The sequence below is a fragment of the Leucopleurus acutus genome (genome assembly GCF_964270905.1).
Source record: "Leucopleurus acutus genome assembly, chromosome: 15".
NCBI classification, from domain to species: Eukaryota; Metazoa; Chordata; class Mammalia; order Artiodactyla; family Delphinidae; genus Leucopleurus; species Leucopleurus acutus.
Genome location: NC_139157.1, coordinates 43,308,331 through 43,329,022, shown reverse-complemented (window position 1 = coordinate 43,329,022; position 20,692 = coordinate 43,308,331). Strand labels below are relative to the sequence as shown.

Below are 20,692 nucleotides of genomic sequence, written 5' to 3'. Positions count from 1 at the left end.
AGAGTAGCTATCTGCTCACTTGCCTTAGCACTGATCACATGCCTCTGTCCTGTCCATTTCTTTACCTGGGCAAAAACTCAATGGCTTATTTTTACTGTTACTGATCTTCCTAGGCACCTGTCTAGCATTTGAACCTGTTGATAATGTCTTCTTAAAACAAATAAATGCATAAAACTTCCCCTACAGCTTCTCTGTTGCAACACTACCAAGTCCTCTTCCCTCTTCTGCCACTTATTTTCTAGTTTGTCCAGTGTCTCCTTCGGCTCTAACATCCAGTTCAGCATTGTCCAAAGAAATATAACGTGACCACATATTTAAATCAAAAATTTCTAGTAGCCATATTAAAAAAGTAAGATGGAACAGATGAAACTGATTTTACTAAGTTTTATTTAATCCAACATATCCAAAACATGATCATTTAACCATATAATAAAAATTAAAATTATTAATGAGATATTTTACATTCTTTCTTTCCTACCAAGTATTTGAGATCCCGTGTGTATTTTATACCTACAGCACATCACAATTCAGACTAGTCACATTTCAGATGCTTAATACCCACATGTAACTTGTGGTTATCCTATTGGCTAGCTCAGTCTTTTGGCTCAGTCACTTGCCAAAAGAATAGATCCTAATTTATTATGAATTCTCTTGAATCTCTCTCTCCATTCTCACTTTCAAAAACTGGCCTTGACTCTGTCTTTTTAGTCTGTTCAATACCATTCTTCCAAACTGACCTTCTGAAGTTCAATCATTTCTCTGTCATCCTCAGACATTTTGGCCTGCTCATGACAAACTTTTCTCACCTTGACATTCAAGGTCCATTATGATTTAGTCCCAAACCATTTTCTTACCTTATTATCTACTTCTCACTTTTCAGCATGCATTCTATGCTGTCACCAATTTATTGCCCAGTCCCCTTTGCTTCCCTCTCAACCACCACTGTTTTGTTCATGCTGTCTTCCTCCATGAAAAATGCCCTTTCCCCTAGAGGTGTGTTGAAATCCTATCCATTTAAAAGAATGTCTCCTGAACTTCCTCTTCTTTTGAATCTTTTCTTAGCCTCTTGATGTTTTGTAGGCTTTTCTTTGCACCCTCATAGCAGTTTTTGATACCTACCCTAATGTGAAATTAACTTATCTCCTCCCCTTAAAAGGTGGTATTTTGAGGACAGAGACTTTGTCTCGCCCATTTTCATACTATTTCTGTGGTCTGCTACGTAATAGATTATCAATTTATATCTATTTAATTGATTCCTATTAATGTGAATAGTATTGTGGCCTGAGAAATGAAATGCCAGATTGAAAAAGACAAAATTGGCTCATTCCTTCTAACCAAGTCAGCTTTTTTTCAAAGTCGAATCAGTTTAACTGCCTAATTTCTACTGAATTGATTCCTACTGACTTGTGTAGGTAGAGAAAAGATTAGATAGTGTTTTAGATAGTTAGATGGTGGAAAAAGAGGCAAAGCAATGCAGAGAAATCCTCTTCACAGGATCTACAAGAGGACAGGCAGGCAGGCTGCAGAGAAAGTCAATTAATCCTAGAAGGAGGCTTTAGGATTAGGGATGAATCATTAACCTTGTCCATTGTGACACAATGAGGCTCCAGTGTGTAGGTTTATGTTGTAACAATATGTAGTGACTTCAGGCAATTTGTTTGATATCTGAGAACAGATGCCCAAGAGCATAGCATTAACAATTTGAATTTTTTCCTACTTACCTGATGTGCCATTTGCTTTTTATAACTTGCATATTATATTTTTGGTATTTTCGTATCATGGGGAAAATTTTTTTCTATATGTAAACTAAGTATTTTGAAAGATATGGCAAGATGTAGAGTTTGTGTATTTTGTCATTGTTAATATTCTGATGTAATTATACTTAGCGAGATACTTTTCCTGACTTTATTTCCAAGAAATGCCCTTAGATTTTTTTATCTTGGAAGATAATATATCAAAAGGCAGAGTTGCCTGGTGGTTAGGAGTATGAGGCTTAAAATTGGACAAATCTGAGCTTTAATCCCATATTCCCATATACAACTAGATGAGCTGTTCAGCCTTTCATCAATAAGTTGGATATGCCATTATCTACAGGTTTGGTGTGAGAATTAAATGGAAAAGTACAGGAATGAATGGAGACATGAATATGCTTTCAACCTCACTATCCTTAATAGTAATGAAATTATTAATAATAATATAAAATTAATAATGTGATATTCACAATACATCCAAACATCAGCAATGCAATTAAAAGTTATTATTTACTGAGCAGCACACACACACACACATGCACACAGACACACACACTCTCTAATCCTCACAATGACAATACAAGATTGGAATTACTGTGTTTTACAAAGGAGGAAACTGCAGTTCAAAGATCACTGACTTGCTCAAGGCCACACAGATACTATAAAATAACAATGTTGGCATTTAGATCAAGGTTTATCTGGCTCTAAAGTTTGTGCTTTGTCACCTGATAAAGCTTCTTCTTTCCCATATCAGTCATATCAAAAAATATTATTTAATTGAACTTTTGAGTTTTTGAGGTATAAATTTTATTTATTTTTTCTTTTTTTTTAACATCTTTATTAGAGTGCAATTGCTTTACAATGGCGTGTCAGTTTCTGCTTTATAACAAAGTGAATCAGTTATACATATACATATGTTCCCATATCTCTTCCCTCTTGCGTCTCCCTCCCTCCCACCCTCCCTATCCCACCCCTCTAGGTGGTCACAAAGCACCGAGCTGATCTCCCTGTGCTATGTGGCTGCTTCCCACTAGCTATCTGTTTTACGTTTGGTAGTGTATATATGTCCATGCCACTCTCTCACTTTGTCACAGCTTACGCTTCCCCCTCCCCATATCCTCAAGTCCATTCTCTAGTAGGTCTGCATCTTTATTCCCATCTTACCCCTAGGTTCTTCTGACCATTTTCTTTTTCTTTTCTTTTTTCTTTAGATTCCATATATATGTGTTAGCATACGGTATTTGTTTTTCTCTTTCTGACTTACTTCACTCTGTATGACAGACTCTAGGTCCATCCACATCACTACAAATAACTCCATTTCGTTCCATTAATCTGCAAAACATACAAGCAACTCATGCAGCTCAATATCAAAAAAACAAACAACCCAATCCAAAAATGGGCAGAAGACCTAAATAGACATTTCTCCAAAGAAGATATACAGGTTGCCAGCAAACACATGAAAGGATGCTCAACATCACTAATCATTAGAGAAATGCAAATCAAAACTACAATGAGATATCATCTCACACCGGTCAGAATGGCCATCATCAAAAAATCTACAAACAGGGCTTCCCTGGTGGCGCAGTGGTTGAGAGTCCGCCTGCCAATGCAGGGGACACGGGTTCGTGCCCCGATCCGGGAAGATCCCACATGCCGCGGAGTGGCTGGGCCCCTGCGCGTCTGGAGCCTGTGCTCCGCAACGGGAGAGGCCACAACAGTGAGAGGCCCGTGTACCACAAAAAAAAAAAAAAAAATCTACAAACAATAAATGCTGGAGAGAGTGTGGAGAAAAGGGAACCCTCTTGCACTGTTGGTGGGAATGTAAATTGATACAGCCACTATGGAGAACAGTATGGAGGTTCCTTATTTATTTTTTCTGATCTAACAGTTTTAAATGTTAATTAATATATTAGATTCTTCTTCAGAGAGCTAACAACATTTCTCAAGCATCAGTCATAAGGCATTTTAAATTATTTTATATTTGTTTAGAGATATTTATGTCTTCTATAAAAGCAAATTTGTAGCACAAACACAATTTTGCTTTCTGCTTTTAATTTTTGTCCAAAATGTTCTCTGTGTTGGTATATTATCTTCACAATCATCATTTCTATTGGATGTTTAATATTTAAAATTTTACATTTGAAAAACATTTTTATGTATATGGAAATATGAACAATTGATGATATAGAAATATAAATGAAGAAGTAAGCATATTTTGCAGAAACAGGAATTTATAATTTCTCCCAATTTTCCTAGTAATTTTGTAAAACTTTGTATTGTCGTAGTGCCCAAAACATACTATCACTAAATATCTATTGAATTATTTCTAATATATGAATAAATTTGGTATTAATTAATTTATAAATAAATAATAAGCTCTGTGCTCCATCCCTTCATTTTCTCTTACCATCCCCTCCCTGCCAAGAAAACCAACAATCCCAATGGCAGATTCTGCATGTTCTGAAAACCAAGATAAAAACTGACTTTGCTTTTGTGTTTTTCTTTTCTTCTCTTTGATTTACCACCAATGCTAATAATTTTTTTTTCTTCCTGTGCAAAATTTTTTTTAATAAATTTATTTATTTATTTTTTAATTTTTGGCTGTGTTGGGTCGTCGTTGCTCTGCGCGGGCTTTCTCTAGTTGCATCACGGGGGCCATTGCAGTGCTTGGGCTTCTCACTGCTGTGGCTTTTCTTTGTTGCGGAGCAAGGCCTCTAGGCATGTGGGCTTCAGTAGTCGTGGCACCCAGGCTCAGTAGTTGTGGCTCACAGGCTGTAGAGCACAGGCTCTGTAGTTGTGGCACACGGGCTTAGTTGCTCTGCGGCACATGGGATCTTTCCGGATCAGGGCTCGAACCCGTGTCCCCTGCGTTGGCAGGCAGATTCTTAACCACTGTGCCACCAGGGAAGTCCCAAAATTTTTAAATTTAGATTTTGAATAAATAAAAATGAATCAAAATTCTATAGGTACAAAGAGTATCTAATGAAAAGTAATTCTTGCCTATTTTATGTTATGAATGTATTATAGCAAGGATCATCAATCCATTCATATTTATATTGATGACAAAGCATGGTGCCAAAGAGTTTTTGAGGTGCAAACAATAGTAAGATAGGGTACATGCTGTCAAAACAATTTCATTATCGATATTCATTTATTTAGTAAACATTTTTCGTCTGTCCTGGTGCTGACTAGGTCCTAAAGATACAATGATTAGCGAAAGAGGCCACGTCCCACCCTTGCTCAAAATGGCTCAGCAGGGTAAGGGAGAACACAGTTGAGCCCACCAATTAGATTTCATGAGATTTCATGCACACAGTAAACTGTTTGATTTGAAGTTACATTTTAATTTCTTGTAGACTTTGATCAGTCAAATCTTGGTTTTCAGACATGACGGATAAAAGCTATTATCTTATTTATTAGTAGTGATTTAGTGGGTTAATAAAACTGATATGGCAGCTGCTCTTATCATAGTAAGTTATTGCAACTCCCTGAACAACTTAATCCCATCATTTCCTTATCAGTTATCATTTGTATAATGTAAACTAACATCAGGGCTACTAGCTCAGTGGGAACATATGTTTCAGGAATTCTATATAATGACAAAATGGAAAAGAAGAAATATAGGTGCAGGTATAAATTGATCAGCAAATGAAGAAAAGTATTAGACACAAGGTAAATACTTTAGTACTAAAAAGAGGAGCAATAATTTCATTTGTCCTATTAAAATATAACACATTCACTTTAAAATGTGGGCATAAAAATTAATTAATTATTCTTCTTTATTCCTAAAATGTAAATGATATCTGTCACTTGATACAAGGCTAAGGACAGTTGATGCTAATGAATGAAGACAATTTTGTTAGATAATCACAAAGACTACTTGTATTATGCAAACATTTTCTTAGAGAAATTAGCTAATCATATCTAGGATTTTTAAGCAGTTATATATCTTTTAAAATAAAAATCATATAGGGAGAAAGAACTGTGAAATGTTTGGGAATCTTTATTCAGAGTAACCTACAGGATAGACATTAGCTATTGGTATATAAATTTTAAAAACTAGTTAGCCCACAGTGAGGCAAACCTCACTTTTTATTCAACATTTACCTGTATATATTCTTGTTATGCTAGAATATTTCTGGCAAATATTTCCTAGCAAGATTTATTTTAGGGTAATATATTAACAACAAAGTAGTGATATAATATGTTGCAAGTGAGATGAAAAATCCATGTATACTTTGTATGAAATTACTCTCCCCGGTTTTATGAGGTTTATCTTCAGCTGTTAGGAAGACAGAGAGCTGCTCATTTATTATCTCTTCTCAAAGACACTAAATCATCACTCAGACAGACGATAACATGTTCCTAGTTAGACTAAAAGGAAGATTAAAGGGGAAGATTATTTTATTGACTCCAGAAGAAACTGGATATGAAATGTGCTAAAGCATTACAATGGTCATTGCAAAATATTGAGATTTGTATTTCCAGCAATTTCTAGTCTTTCCACCTAAATACGCTGATTGCATGTCCTTTATATACATTGTTTAGGGATACAACTTTTGTTCAACGCCAATATTTTACCAGTACCTGGAAAGGCACAGTCCTAGGAAGCAGTTATTGAAAACAACTGGCTTTAAGAGAATTTGTGTTTTATCAGTTTCCAGATTTCTAGCAGAACACATTGACTGGTCCAATAAATAAGGATTTTTCTTTACAGTAATTTCTAAGGGGGAACACAATGAAGGGGAAGATGAAATTCCCTTCCTCCAAATCTTATAGGTTAGTAGGGGTGGTAAGCCGTGTATACATATACCATTGGTACGAGATGCAAAGCTCCATGGGATAACTGACCAAGAGAGGAGTTCAAAGGACAGAGAAATTAATTTTGCCTACGAAACCAGGCAACGCTTCATGTGTTGAAGCTGTGCCTTGAGGCACAGATAAGAAATGGGGACATGCAGGAAGAAGGGCATTCCCAATAGAGCTCAACAAAGTAAAGGCACACAGTGAGGAAAGCACGCGTTATTTATGGAGGGCAAGTAGCTCTGATAGAAATAAGTTTACACAGTACTAGTGGTAGAGTTAAAGGAATTAGTAGATTTCCTTACATGACATTGGACAAGAGTCTTTTTAATCTCTACCAGATTTTAAATTGTGCTATGTTTAAGTATATGATACTATATGCATGCCCTTTATTAAAAATTCCTGCTTATAAAATTTTCTTTATGACACATTGTTATTTTTAACTTTTTTCATATTATAAATTTATTTATTCAACAAATGTTTATTGAGCTCCTACTAGGGAGCTTATATTCTAGAGGGAGTCTGTTTATATATGGAATTTCAAATATGAAACATTCAGATCAATGGTATAGTTCTTAATGATTCAAGTTAGTTATCAATTCTTAAAGATTCATGCTAAAGTTGAAGAGAGAGTGTATATGCTGAGTGCAAGCATATTCAAACTATATTTCATTTAAGAACTTCTAAGTATAAATAAAACTGAGATACAAAATTATATATACATATATATTTTGCATCTTGAGCATAGTCTATTGAAACAAAGAGTGCTCTGTGGAGCTTTGGGTTTGAATTTTGTCTTCAAACCCATAACTTTTCACATATTTTTTCCAAACAAATCACATAAACTTTTTGAACTTTGCTTTGAAATGGAGATATTACTTCACTTGCAGGCTGCTGTGGAAATTTGAGATGAAGTATACGTAAAATTTTTTACATGTAATAGTTGCTCAATTAATGGTAACTATTTCTATTAGTACCTACTATCACCTGCTTCAATTTTAGCACATATTGATTTTGTATTGCAGTTCTTTCTTTGCATGCTTTTTTCCCCCACAAGACTATCAACTCCTCCAGGGCAGACACCCTCATCTGTCTCTTTCTACGTGCTCAGCACGTAGCACACAATAAGCATTAAATACATGTTTGAAGGAAAGAGTTCACTTTTTCACTCGTTCCCTGTGGGCCAGCGTAATTATAAGATTGTATTGATATAACATGCTCAGCTACATCAACATGTCTAAATTATGAGGCATTGCTAATGAGAAAAGGACATGCTGCTTCTCATTTGTACAGTGGAATGTAGCTGACCAAGTTACCTTCCTTGGGTGTCAATGTGTATCTGGTTGATGGTGTCATTTACATTTGACCTACAAATAAAACACATTACTTAAAAGATTTTTTTTTTTAGATGTAAAATCTTGACTCTAAATGTAAGTGGAGGTATTAAGTACTTCTATATTTAAAGATATTCTGCCCTAATGATTAGAAAGGAGGAAGCAAAGTAATACAGTTGTTTTATAAAAATCAGGAACAAATGAATTGTGTAATAAAAATATCCTTTCCTTAAAAATCCTAAGTAAGAAAAGAATTACAAATCCATGTTACTCAGCATTTATTGGGTCCTAAAGGATGTTGCCATTTTTACAAAAAGTGTTTATCAAGTGATTTTTTTAAAATGGAAGTAAAATTCGCCTCAGGGCTACTCAACGTGGTCACTGTTCTGTGACTCGCAGGCAGTCTGGCTCAGGAAACCATGGACTAGGGTGGAATTCAGAAGCATATATGTTCCTGGCTCGGTCATCCATGTCGGTTTTCAGTCATTGTATTGACAGCTCTCACAGTGGTCAGGATTAGTGTGCCATCTAATATTTGTTGAACTCACGGTTATCCTTTTGATTTGTCTTGTGATTTTTGTCTACCACCCGTGAAGGCAATGTAGTTTCTTCTCAATCTGCATGGCAAACCACTTTACCATGGTATAATATTATTTACATGTTGAGACAAGGATTATAGATGAGAAACAAGAAGATCAAAGTTATAGTAAAAGAAGATTTATCAACTTTTAAAGCAATGCTTAACATGTATTGCTTTAGCAAGTGGCTAGAATGAAGTTATTTGAACTGTAGCACCCATAGAACAGACAGCAAGCTTTGCAAACGACCATGAAATTGCAATATATTTCCATTGTAATAGATGCTCTTGTTCTCAAGCATCTCTTGCTTCATTTCTTCTAATGCAAAGACATTTTCTTTGGTATATTAGTTCTAAAATCTAATAAAGAAAAATAGTTATACTTATTTCAGACTCATGTTCACTCACTAATCCTAATAGGCTTGGCTGAATATCATCTAAATCTGTTCATTTGTTATGGTTTTAGGTATTTACCTTATCAATTTCTATTAATATAGCTGCCTTTTGTAATGTCCTTTGCTTAAATTTCATATTTCCTTCATTTCTCCCTTTGTTCCAATATACTGTAGAGGTTCTTTACCCTTATCTACCAGAGGAGTATTTTCTTACTGTAAAAATGGAGTTTCTTCTGTTCAGGTTAACAGACTGCTATTGTCCTTCTACCCAAACTGAGGATTTGAAAACTTGTTCCCAGTCTGCCACACTCATAAAATACCTTCACTACCGTGATCACCCTCCATTACTGTTTCTCAAACATAACAGCCCTTTCTGAAACATTTCTTATTATAATATGTACAAATTTTTCATATTTAAAAACTCTTTCTTCTCCATCTCAAATGGCCCAGGGTCATTAGAGGCAACTCCTCTGCCCTTAGAACCTAATGGGAGAGAAGCCATCTCTGGGACTCATAGAGGACTCTGTTCCTCCCCTCCTCCAGCTGATCTCCTTCCCAGGAGACAAGGAGTCCATTGCCTGAGTGAATGTGTCCCCCGAGACTGCATCCCCCTTCAAGCTCGCATTTCAGGTCCGTGGGGCCCAAGAATTCCAAACAGTCTCAGGCCTGCCTCCTGGGCCGAAGTGGGCCTCTTCCCTCATCCATCCTCAGGAGACATAGACCAGATGGGTGCCTCCCCCAGGGGGCAGCTGTCTGGGGTGTGTGTGAGAGTGGATCTTGGACATGGAGGCTGGAGTGTTCTCAAGAGGCCCCTCACAGTGCACAAAGCAGCAGAGGCTGGGGAGATAAGGGAGCTGGGGGCGGCTCTCCTCCCACCACCATGTTTCCTCATGGAACTCCAGGAGTCTAGGCATTCTAAGCTCAGAATTACCTACTAGATCATTATGGAGGTACATTGTCAAGATAGGAGGACAGAGACATTTTATTTCACAATGTGTTCGCTTGATTTATATATTTTAAGTGATTAGGCGTAAGGTATGTGGGCTTCCATTTGTACTCTCGTCCTGAGCCTTGAAAACATTTAGGGGTAGAGTTGCTCTGACAAGTCCCTTCTTTATTACTGAGGTCAGCAAAGGGGCCTTGAAGCGTAGATCCTTCATTGTCCTGTCCACTTTAAACTCAGGTGGTGATGCTAAGAAATGAAGTTTTAGATATGGTTACACTGAAGTCTACTGGAAACCCCCTTATTCTTTTATTTCATTCCTTCCCTGATCTTAGATGAATGCAGATTGAAATGGTAAATAACCAAATAGGTACTGGTGCTGCATGGTGCGCAGAGAGGGGAAAGAAGCGTAAAGGCAGAAATTAGCAGGCTTTGGTCACCCTCACTAGATACCAGTCTTTGACTAGCGGTTGTGTCACATGTGTAGCCTTTGTACTTGGGCGTGGAGTAAGTCTGGGGTCTGCAGTTTTGGAGAATGAGGTACAACTTGAGAGATGCTACATTTGCCTGTGGCTCAGGATCCATAGATACATTTATAACAAATTGTTCATAACAATGTTACAGTCCATGTTTCATATTTCCATTGATTCATCACAGAGATGTTTTTTTCCCCATTGTTGCACAAAAGTTTGAAGTGAAAATGACAGTGACTTGGGCTTCTCATACCTCATGAGGAAAATAACTTTCAAAGGTCAGATGCTTCGTACATATTCCTATGCATGACATCAACGTCTTTCCCACACATAATGTTATACTCTTTTCTCCATTCAATAGATGTACTACAAAGAAAACCCACCATTTTCTTATTCAGTTGACCACATTCAAATTGAACCAAGCAGTCTGCAGATAGATACGCTTGATATACTTAGAGCCAATGTCTACATTTACAAATTTAAGTGCCTGCAGTTAAATGCCTGCAATTATAATTTTTTTTTTTTTTTTTTTTTTTTTGGTTTTTGAAACCTAATGTTTTAGAGGTTTGAGGGGGGTTAGCAGTAGGCAATTCTCCTGTCTTTTTCAGGCTTAGAGCCAGAAATATGACCATAAGTAGAATTAGTTACCATTAAAGAAGGATTAAACACATTAAGATATTACTTAATCAGGAAAAAATCAGGAAAGGAAGATGCAGACCAAGAGGTTGCAGTTCTTACTTGTGGTTTACTTCAATTCTACTTTAGTCTTTTTTTTCCCTTTCAAAAAACTACATTAACGCAGAGCTGGTTCCTGTTCTTGCTCTAGGTATCATTATTATGGGATTGGCATAAAAGAGAGCAGTGCATATTACCACTCCGTTTATTCTGGAAAAGGCCTGACAAGGTAGAGTTCAACTATCTTCAAGATAAGTTCTGTATGTCTTTAAATATGTATAATATTTATTGAATAAAATGACTTACTAATTTTGCTTATTGAGATATTTTCCTTTAAGCATCAAACCTTAATTTTAACTTTGTATGGACATTTACAATGAATGGGCAATTAATATACTTTGCAATCATTAATAAGAAATTAATGGTGAACCAGGGATCCCAGAGAGATGTAAAAGAGAAATCAGGGAAGCAAAATTGCTTTCAAATTAGTATTTACTTATAAGGCTGAATCTGTTTTCAAGCTAGATTCAACAAAATAAAGGCAGAAAATTTAATTTTTTTTTCTAAGAGATAACCTATTTTAAGGATCTATGTGCTTGGCCAGTATCTTACAAAGATGAAAAGTTTATTATAATCATCTCTACTCACATATATTTTGATATACCAGCTTACCTTAGTAAGATAAAGCTACTGACCTAAGCTACTGAGTCTCTGTGAAAGAAAAAACACAAATGAATATAAAGAACCTATAGCTTGGGCTTCCCTGGTGGCGCAGTGGTTGAGAGTCCGCCTGCCAACGCAGGGGACACGGGTTCGTGCCCTGGTCCGGGAAGATCCTACATGCCGCGGAGTGGCTGGGCCTGTGAGCCATGGCCACTGAGCCTGCGCGTCCGGAGCCTGTGCTCCGCAACGGGAGAGGCCACAACAGTGAGAGGCCCGTGTACCGCAAAAAAAAAAAAAAAAAAAAAAAAAAAGAACATATTGCTCTAATCTGTCATCAACTATCAGGCAGAGGTTATTAACAAGTAAGGGGACATCTAATGAAACTAGTGATAATATGCAATTATTATTTTTTAAAATACTGGAGCTCCAAATGATTAAATCTGCATCTGAGTTTGCTTTATGGCACGATTCCCCAAGAACTGCTCTCAAAAGAATGAATTCGTTTTAAAAGTAAGGTATCTTGTGGAAAAAAAATAATTTTAGTCACCCGAGTCATACAAAGATGAACTCAGATATTACAAACAATATAACGGCAGCTTACTAACCACTACTCACTGTGAAGTGAAAATACAGGCCAGAATGCACAAATATTTAATATCAAGTGTGCTTTGATTGCCTCAGATCTTACCTGACCTCCCTAAATATCCTTTATTTAACTTTCCCATAATAGACTTATTTTGTTAGTAAGTTGAGAAAGATGCTTGAGTCCCTTTGAAAATCAAACAAATTTCTCCAGATTTATTTCACTGATCGTGATATAAAGTTAGTACTTTTGTAGGTCCTCTGCATTTCCTTGATAGATATAACTGTATATGTATTTTTAACTAATGAAAAATGTTCTGATTTTTAAGGTTTTCTGGAAGCAAGCTGAAGAATGAGGTAAGAACTAGTTTCATTTCTATTTTACATCTGTTATGTATTACAAGTTTAACAATAGGAGTTATTCATCCTTATTGGCAAATATAGAAATAAATGTTATTTATTGAGTCCCTTGAATGGCTGAGGACTTTAGACAGAGCTAAGTTAGATTTGGGGCAACTAATGATTCTTTACATGGACCTACTGAACCACCTGCAATTACCCTAGGAGGGGTAATTTTTCAATTACCCTTACCTAATATCAGATACTGAATAGATTATTTAAAAAAAGACAACTATTGATCCAAGAAATTGTTACTTAAATATAAACAGAAAGCCTACAGCTGAGGATATGGAAAGAATTAATATTTGGCATATACCTATCTAGACAAAACGTTTGATAGTTATCAAGAAACCCAAATGTTATGCTTGATTGTTTCACTGTGTGTGTGTGTGTGTGTGTGTGTGTGTGTGTGTGTGTATTAGTCAGTTTACTGATCTCTTCTGCACTGGGGGTGGAGATGGGGATGGCAGGGGTGGGAGCTAAGGAGAAAGGGTCCACCACGTGCACAGCACACACTTTCTGCCTAGACTACCCTCCTCCTTCTTACTCCCAGCCAAAGAACAGATCAGCAAACTGACTTTATCTAAATGAGTTAAACTACCATTAGGGCCTGCATGGCTAATTAGGCACACGATAAGGCCTTCATTATCCTCAAGTTCACTAATCATTAGAGGAGGTGCCACAGAACTGAGGGCACATGATCATGTGTTGTGTGGTAAATTTGGACCTGACGTAAATTGTAACTCCATTAGTTTGGTGAAATGATGCAGGCATATTAAGAAATAATATAAAGCCCCCAACCCTCTGAAATGACCAATTTCTTTCCACCAGTGCTTTTAAAACAGTTAATGGCTAATTACATAATAAAATCCTCCAGATTGCTCTTTTTATCAATGAAATAATAGCTCTTTATTAGATAAACGGTTGTGAAAGTGCAAAAATATTGACTTAGAAATACACTTCAGTTGACTGAAGTTTATGTCAATAGGGAATTTAAGTCATTTTCTCTCAGGTGTTCTTTCTGCCACTTTGAAGAGACTGGTGGTACCAGCGGTCCATTAGCTGGTACAGCATGCAGATGGCAAGCCTCCCTTTATCGAATAAAAGAAAAATCTCTCTCAAGTCTACTGCTTCCTCCTTAGAAGAGCACAATCAAAACTCAGGTGTAGGTTTTGTTAATAAAGTAAAACTAAAATATTTTGGTTAGGCTATAAAACCTATTTTTCTAAATCTACCAGAAGCAAAAATAGAGTATCATTATTGTGATGATTATATAAATGAGCACAGTTAAGGGCTTTCTAAAGGCTCAAAAATACTCTAAATACTTTTTTTAAATTATGATAAAATATTTGTTTAACAAAGTTGAAATTTTAAAAAACTATTTTGTACTTAGAGTGACCAGCCATCAGTCTGCTCAGGGTGTGAGACTGTCAGTGCAAACCTTCATATCCTTCAGGTCATTTGAACATTAAGAACGGTGAGGTAGGGAAAATGGGTGATAATATTGCCAATTTACAGCTAAGGAAACTGAGGCTGAGATATATTTGTTTTCTTAAAAATTCACAATAAAGTTCTATTTTTTTAACCCATGGTTGAAATGTTAATCAATAAATATGTGGTGATACAGGTATGAGGGGGCAAAATAGTGAATGGTTAGATTTGATCCTTTACAGTGTAGCAGAAAAACCTATCTTGAGCACATAATCATAACTAATTATAAAGGGTGTCTTGAGAGTTAACCTGGTTTGAGTGGTTAAGGACACTTCCTGCAGGAAGTGACATTTAAAGAAAGAACTGAGAATAAGAAGGAGTTTGGAGGAGGAGTAGGGGCCGAGGGAAGAAGAGTCCAGACAGATGGAACCGCATAGATTAGGGTTTCTCAGCCTTGGTACCACTGACATTTTAGGCCAGATAATTCTGTGTAGTGGGAGAGGTACTGTGCATTGTAGGATATTTAGCAACATCACAGTGTCTCTGGTTTCTATCCACTAGAATCCAATAGCCTTCCCTCCCCCTCACTGTGAAAACCAAAAATGTCTCTGACGTTGCCAGATATCAAACACTGGCATACGGGCAGGCACACAAGAGGAGCATCATGTTAGAGATATGTGGACAGTCTGGATAAGAAAATACCTGAATGAGGATAATAGCCCTAGGGATGGAGAGAAGTGACTGCTTTTAGCTAGGAAACACTGGAAGAGAAGCAGGTAGAAAGAATAGAAAGATAAGGGGTTCAGTTTGGAACTTGCCATATTTGATGTGCTTGTAAAACATCCAGTGTAGACTTGAAGTGAGCAGGTGGGTATATGCGACTGGACAAGAGGATTTAGGGGTTTGGTTTGATGGTGGTTGAAGTCAGGGTAATGAATAAAAATGTCTAGGAAAAAATAAATAAATAAGAAGAGAAGACATTACGAGAAAAGTGTTGTGAAAAGTGGGAAAGAAAAATAGGGTCAGCAAGATAACTGAAGAGAATCCAGAGAGGTACGAGGAAGGAGAATACAGTGGCACAGAAGCCAAGAGAAAAGAGTGCTTCCAACAGGAGGGAATGGTTGCTACTATCAAATGGTGCTAAAAGGTCATCAAGATAAGAACTGGAAAAGATCTATTAAATTAGTTAAGTGGAGATAATTAATGACTGCAGCAAGAACATTATCAGGGGAGAGCCGGGGTTTGGTTTGTGAAACGAATGGGCAGTGGCATTGAACATAGAAAATTTAGGCAAGTCAAGGGTGATAGTTGGAGGAGAGCTTGACATTTAGTTTTTTAGTTTTTGTTTTTATAAATTTATTTATTTTGGGCTGCATTGGGTCTTTGTTGCTGTGTGCGGGCTTTCTCTAATTGCGGCGAGCGGGGTTTACTCTTCGTTGCGGTGCGCGGGCTTCTCATTGCGGTGGCTTCTTTTGTTGCGGCATGCAGACTTCAGTAGTTGCAGCATGCAGGCTCAGTAGTTGTGGCTCACGGGCTTAGTTGCCCCGCAGCATGCGGGATCTTCCCGTACCCGGGCTCGAACCCCTGTCTCCTGCATTGGCAGGCGGATTCTTAACCACTGCGCCACCAGGGAAGCCTGACATTTAGTTTTGAAGGAAGATTAGACTATGATTCTAATGTTGGTAAAACAGATTCAGTAAAGAGTAGAGACCAAAGATATGAAAGAGAGAGGAAAGTTGAGAGTACAGTGTTACTGAAGGCGTGGGCAGGGAAGAGCTTCCGAGTGGAGAGAGTGGCCCTGAAGAGAAGGAACACTTACTCCATTAAAACTGGAAAAAGAAATGGGTTAGTTCAGATGCAAGTGGATTTGCGGCAGGAAATTGAGATCGTTTGGTGGTTTGGGATTTCTCTCTGAGGTATCAGCAGTCAGTTAGGTCATTTTCTGTGAGTGAAATCTTGGTAAGGAGTAGTAGGAGTTTGAAGAACTTAAAAAAAGTCCCAGCTCTTCTCAGTCAGGATTCCCAGAGAGCATGTAGCCCTAATGCCCCAAGGCATCCATTGTATGTAGGGAATGGGCTCTTGTATGCATCTGGAATGGTACTAGCTAAGTGCCATCCTTGGGAGAACTGAGAAAATGGTCACTCAAATCCTTTTCTAGGGCTTCCCTGGTGGCGCAGTGGTTGAGAGTCCGCCTGCCGGGGCTGGGGACGCGGGTTCGTGCTCCGGTCTGGGAGGATCCCGCAGGCCGCGGAGCAGCTGGGCCTGCGCGTCCGGAGCCTGTGCTCCGCGACGGGAGGGGCCACAGCAGTGAGAGGCCCGCGTACCGGGAAAAAAAAAAAAAATCCTTTTCTACAGGACTTACTTTTCTCACAGATTCCCTATTGAGAGAGGTGGGAACAGTCTCTGTGGAAGACAAGAAAGGTAGAACATTATAAAATGTAAATGGCAGGAACCAGCAGAAATGAAAGATATTTGGGAGTAATCAAAACAGGAGAAGCATACTACCTATCTGAAAAAAAAAATACAGGCATAAAAGAAAATTTTAAATGAAAGGACGTACCCTATGTCTGGATAGGAATGCTAGATACTATAAATATGTCAATTCTTCCTTAAATTGATTTAGACATTTAATACTCTATTAAAATTTTGAGTGGGCAGGTTTTTTTGGAAATTAATTTGATCTAGAAGGATATATAGGAAGTAATAGTCGAGAGAAGTATAAACAAGAAGAGTCAAAAGGGACTTGTCTGGCAGATATCAAATATTATGACACTATGATACTGACTCAAATGTAGGTAGAACAAATCTACAGCAGAAATTAGTTACCTGAAAAAGGGCCATAGTGTGTGTAATAATTTAGTGTGTGATCAAGGAGACATTACAACCAATGAAGGAAGAAATATTTTTCAGTGAATTGTCATAAGTCCTTTATGAAGGAAGATAGAGTACCAAATAAATAAATAAAATTCTTTAGGGCATAATGTTAGAAAAATATTTTTTAGAAAAATATTTCTATACCTATACCTTTATCAAGTTCATATAAATTATTAAATACAAAAATAATAATTAGAAGGAAACATGTATCTACCTCATTTCTGGGGGGCGGGGGCCTCAGGGAAAGACCTTCTACCATGAAAACAATTTAAGAAATTTCAAAGGAAAAAAATCAAAATGGAAATTGAAACTCCTTTAAATCAAAGCATCATATACAAAATCTGAAGTCAGAAGAGAGACAGTAGGAAGATATTATTCCATTGTCACATGCAAATATGACAATGGGATAATATCTTTACTATATGAAGAAATCCTATCAATTTAAAAAAATATGAAGACCTCAATAAATAGTAAAAAAAAGAGATATGAATAGACAATATGTATAAGGAAGAAAAGGCCAATAAATGCATGAAAAATGAACTACCAAATAAATTAAAATTTTAAATAATAAAATTATCAAATATTAAGAAATTACTATGAAGCTGGTGAAAGTATGGTGAGATAAGTTCTTTCATACCCTGCTGGTGAAGACAGAACAAACTTTCTGGAAAATAACTGCAAGATCTGTGTTCAAGTCTTTTAAAGTGTTCATCCTCTTTCTCCCACTAATTTCACTTTTGTATGGGTCACATATAAAGAAATAATAGAAAATGCAGAAAAAATATTATGGACAAAATTGTTATTGACTACAGTGAAAAACTGTTCAATCTAAATGACTAATAATAAAAATGATTACATAAAAACTGATAGCTAGTGGGAAGCAGCCGCATAGCACAGGGAGATCAGCTCGGTGCTTTGTGACCACCTAGGGGGGTGGGATGGGGAGGGTGGGAGGGAGGGAGATGGAAGAGGGAAGAGATATGGGAATATATGTATATGTATAACTGATTCACTTTGTTATAAAGCAGAAACTAACACACCATTGTAAAGCAATTATACTCCAATAAAGATGTTAAACAAAAAACAAAAAACCCCACCAAAAGCTGGTATATCCATACAAGGAAATATGATTCAGCAATAAAAAGATTACATAATTTATAAGACTTTTATGGGACTGAATATTATATCATTTATTAAAGGGCTCTTTTAATGACATGGAGAAATGTTAATTAGGAAGAAAAACAGGATGCAAAAACAAATATATGTTTATATGGCTTCAAAAATATGTAAAATGTGTAAAATAAAACTGGATGATAGAGGATTACTATCTATAAATACTATGCTATGCAGTATGGTAGCCACTAGCCACACTTGGCTGTTAATTATGTAAAATAAAATACTGAGTTTCTCTGCACATTATTTACATTTCAAGTGCTGGCTAGTAAATACTGTATTTGAACAGTGCAGATAATAGAACATTTTAAAAAATAGAACATTTTCATCATTACAGAAATTTCTATCAGATGGCACCGTTTTAGAATATGTGATCAACTTAGTAATAAAGAGATAACCCAATAGAAATGTAGCAAATATATGAACAGGCAATTCACACAAGATGAAAAAGAATGATTGATAAATAGTGTTGGTGCTCGTGGTGCCCATTCTGACTGACCAGGTTCTATAACATATATTCAATAAATATTTTGAATACTATCCCTGCCAATAAACATATCTAATTTTTAATCAGGGAAATGCAAATTAGAACCTAAAAGTAATTATTTTACCATTACTGGAATAACAGCAATTAAAAAGTATCAAAATATGTGTTTTGAATATTGTTAAGAATGTGGAGCAGAGGGACTCTCATGAAGGGTAGGAGGGGCAATATCTAGAAAAGTTGAAAATTCACGCACGTTATGACTGCGTTCCTAGAGAAAACTTTACACCGTGCACAAGGAGGCATGTATGAGGATGTTCATTGCAGTACTGTTTATAATTTCAGAATACCAAAAAATGAAAGTCTATTATGATATAGTGGGAAAATAAATTTTTATATATTCAATACAGGAAAATACTATACTGCTTTGGAAATGAGTGAATTGTAGCTATAAGAATCAAATTAGGTTCATCTCAAATACCTAAAGTTGTATGAAAAAAGCTCATTGAATGTAGAAAGATACATACTGCATGGTACCAGTTTTAAAGCAATAGTATATGTTATTTAAGAATATTTACATATGAGGTAAATTTTTAAAGGTTTGAATAATAATGATATAAACCAAATCCTGAACATTAATTATTCCTTATGGGGAGGGAAGGGAATAAGATTAGGGAGGGCTACAGAGGCTGCTTTAATATTTCAAATGTCTAATATATTGGGGCTTCCCTGGTGGCACAGTGGTTGAGAGTCTGCCTGCCGATGCAGGGGACACGGATTCGTGCCCCGGTTTGGGAAGATCTCAAGTGCCGCGGAGCGGCTGGGCCCGTGGGCCATGGCCGCTGAGCCTGCGCGTCCGGAGCCTGGCTCCATGGCGGGAGAGGCCACAGCAGTGAGAGGCCCGCATACCGCAAAAAAAAAAGAAAAAGTCTAATATATTAATTGGGATGGTAAGTGCATGAGTATTTACTACTTTTTACCTATACCTTTTTTAAAGTTTTAAATAGTTCATAATATAAAAGCAAACAAAATCAACAGCAACGAAAGCAAAACATGTGGAGGAAATTAAGAGTAATTATCAGTCAGTGGTATGAATTTTGATTGTTTTAAATTTTTTATTCATAAATGTAGTGGTTCAGATTTCAAAAATGTCTTAGAGAAAGTCTCAGAATACTTTAATTCCCAGGAATATAAAAACAAATGAAACCTAGTTTTAATACTTTGTCCTGGTTAAAGGAAGCCTTTCTTTTCCAAGTAGCTCTAGTAATGAAGTTGCCATTATTTCCTAGGGAATAAGCCCCTTGATTTCATACATTTCAACCAGGAAGTTTCCCTGATAGCTTGAGTTTCCTTCTCCTTAACATCAACCATTCCTGGCCAGTTTAACAACTTTGTACCAAGATAAACAGCAAATCCTCCCTCCTTGGTATATGCTTTTCAAATATTTGTAGACTGTTATCATGCTCTCTTTTAGTCATCACTTAGCCAAACCGTGCAGCTTAAATCCTTTAATCTTTCCTCATAAATCAGACCCTCTTGTCTTCTAATCATATGTTTCTTTTCTGTAGGTTCCTTCTTGTTTTCTTTTGGAAATAAGATTCTTAATAGTTCAACCAAGAGTAGTGAAGTCATCAGTTGAGAGAAAAAAAAACCAAAACCCAGACCTCCATAGCTGGTCTAAGATCTGGCCCCTCTTTTAGTGTAATTAAAATAGAAAATCTACTAGTGGAATTAAAATGATCATATTCTAATTTTTCCCAGCTTATCAGTCTCTCCTTTCTTTTTGTGTTACATGTTCTAGACAGAATATTATTATTTGATTTATACCATGTACGCATTTGTTAACATATCCAAATTTAACTTCTGAATTTTTTCTTTAGGCACTCTTGCCCCCTGTTGATATTCCACACGTGTTGCTAGCTTCTGTTGCACAAAACTATAATTTATCAACATGAGAGTTTTAAATAAGAATTAAAGACATATACTCTGTTCCTTAAGTGTGTTTCCTTAGCACTCTAACATTTTTATTGGGTAATGCATTATTTGTAACACATGCATACCCACACCCACACACAGAGTTTTTAAAGTAAGCATAAGATGAAAACTCACGACCTACCTCATAGCTGAAAAGAGAT

At 36.6% G+C, this 20,692-nt stretch overlaps 1 protein-coding gene across 1 annotated transcript in view; it reads left to right on the top strand.

The window, feature by feature from the left end:
- Positions 1-20,692, top strand: part of RFX6 (regulatory factor X6) — a gene marked incomplete at both ends in the record, with an annotated part of 55,732 nt that overhangs the window by 6,118 nt on the left and 28,922 nt on the right. Inside the window, 2 exons of the mRNA XM_082856056.1 lie at positions 11,103-11,180; positions 12,526-12,553. Coding sequence (XP_082712182.1) covers positions 11,103-11,180; positions 12,526-12,553 — 106 coding nt within the window. The remainder of the gene's footprint in view (positions 1-11,102; positions 11,181-12,525; positions 12,554-20,692) is intronic.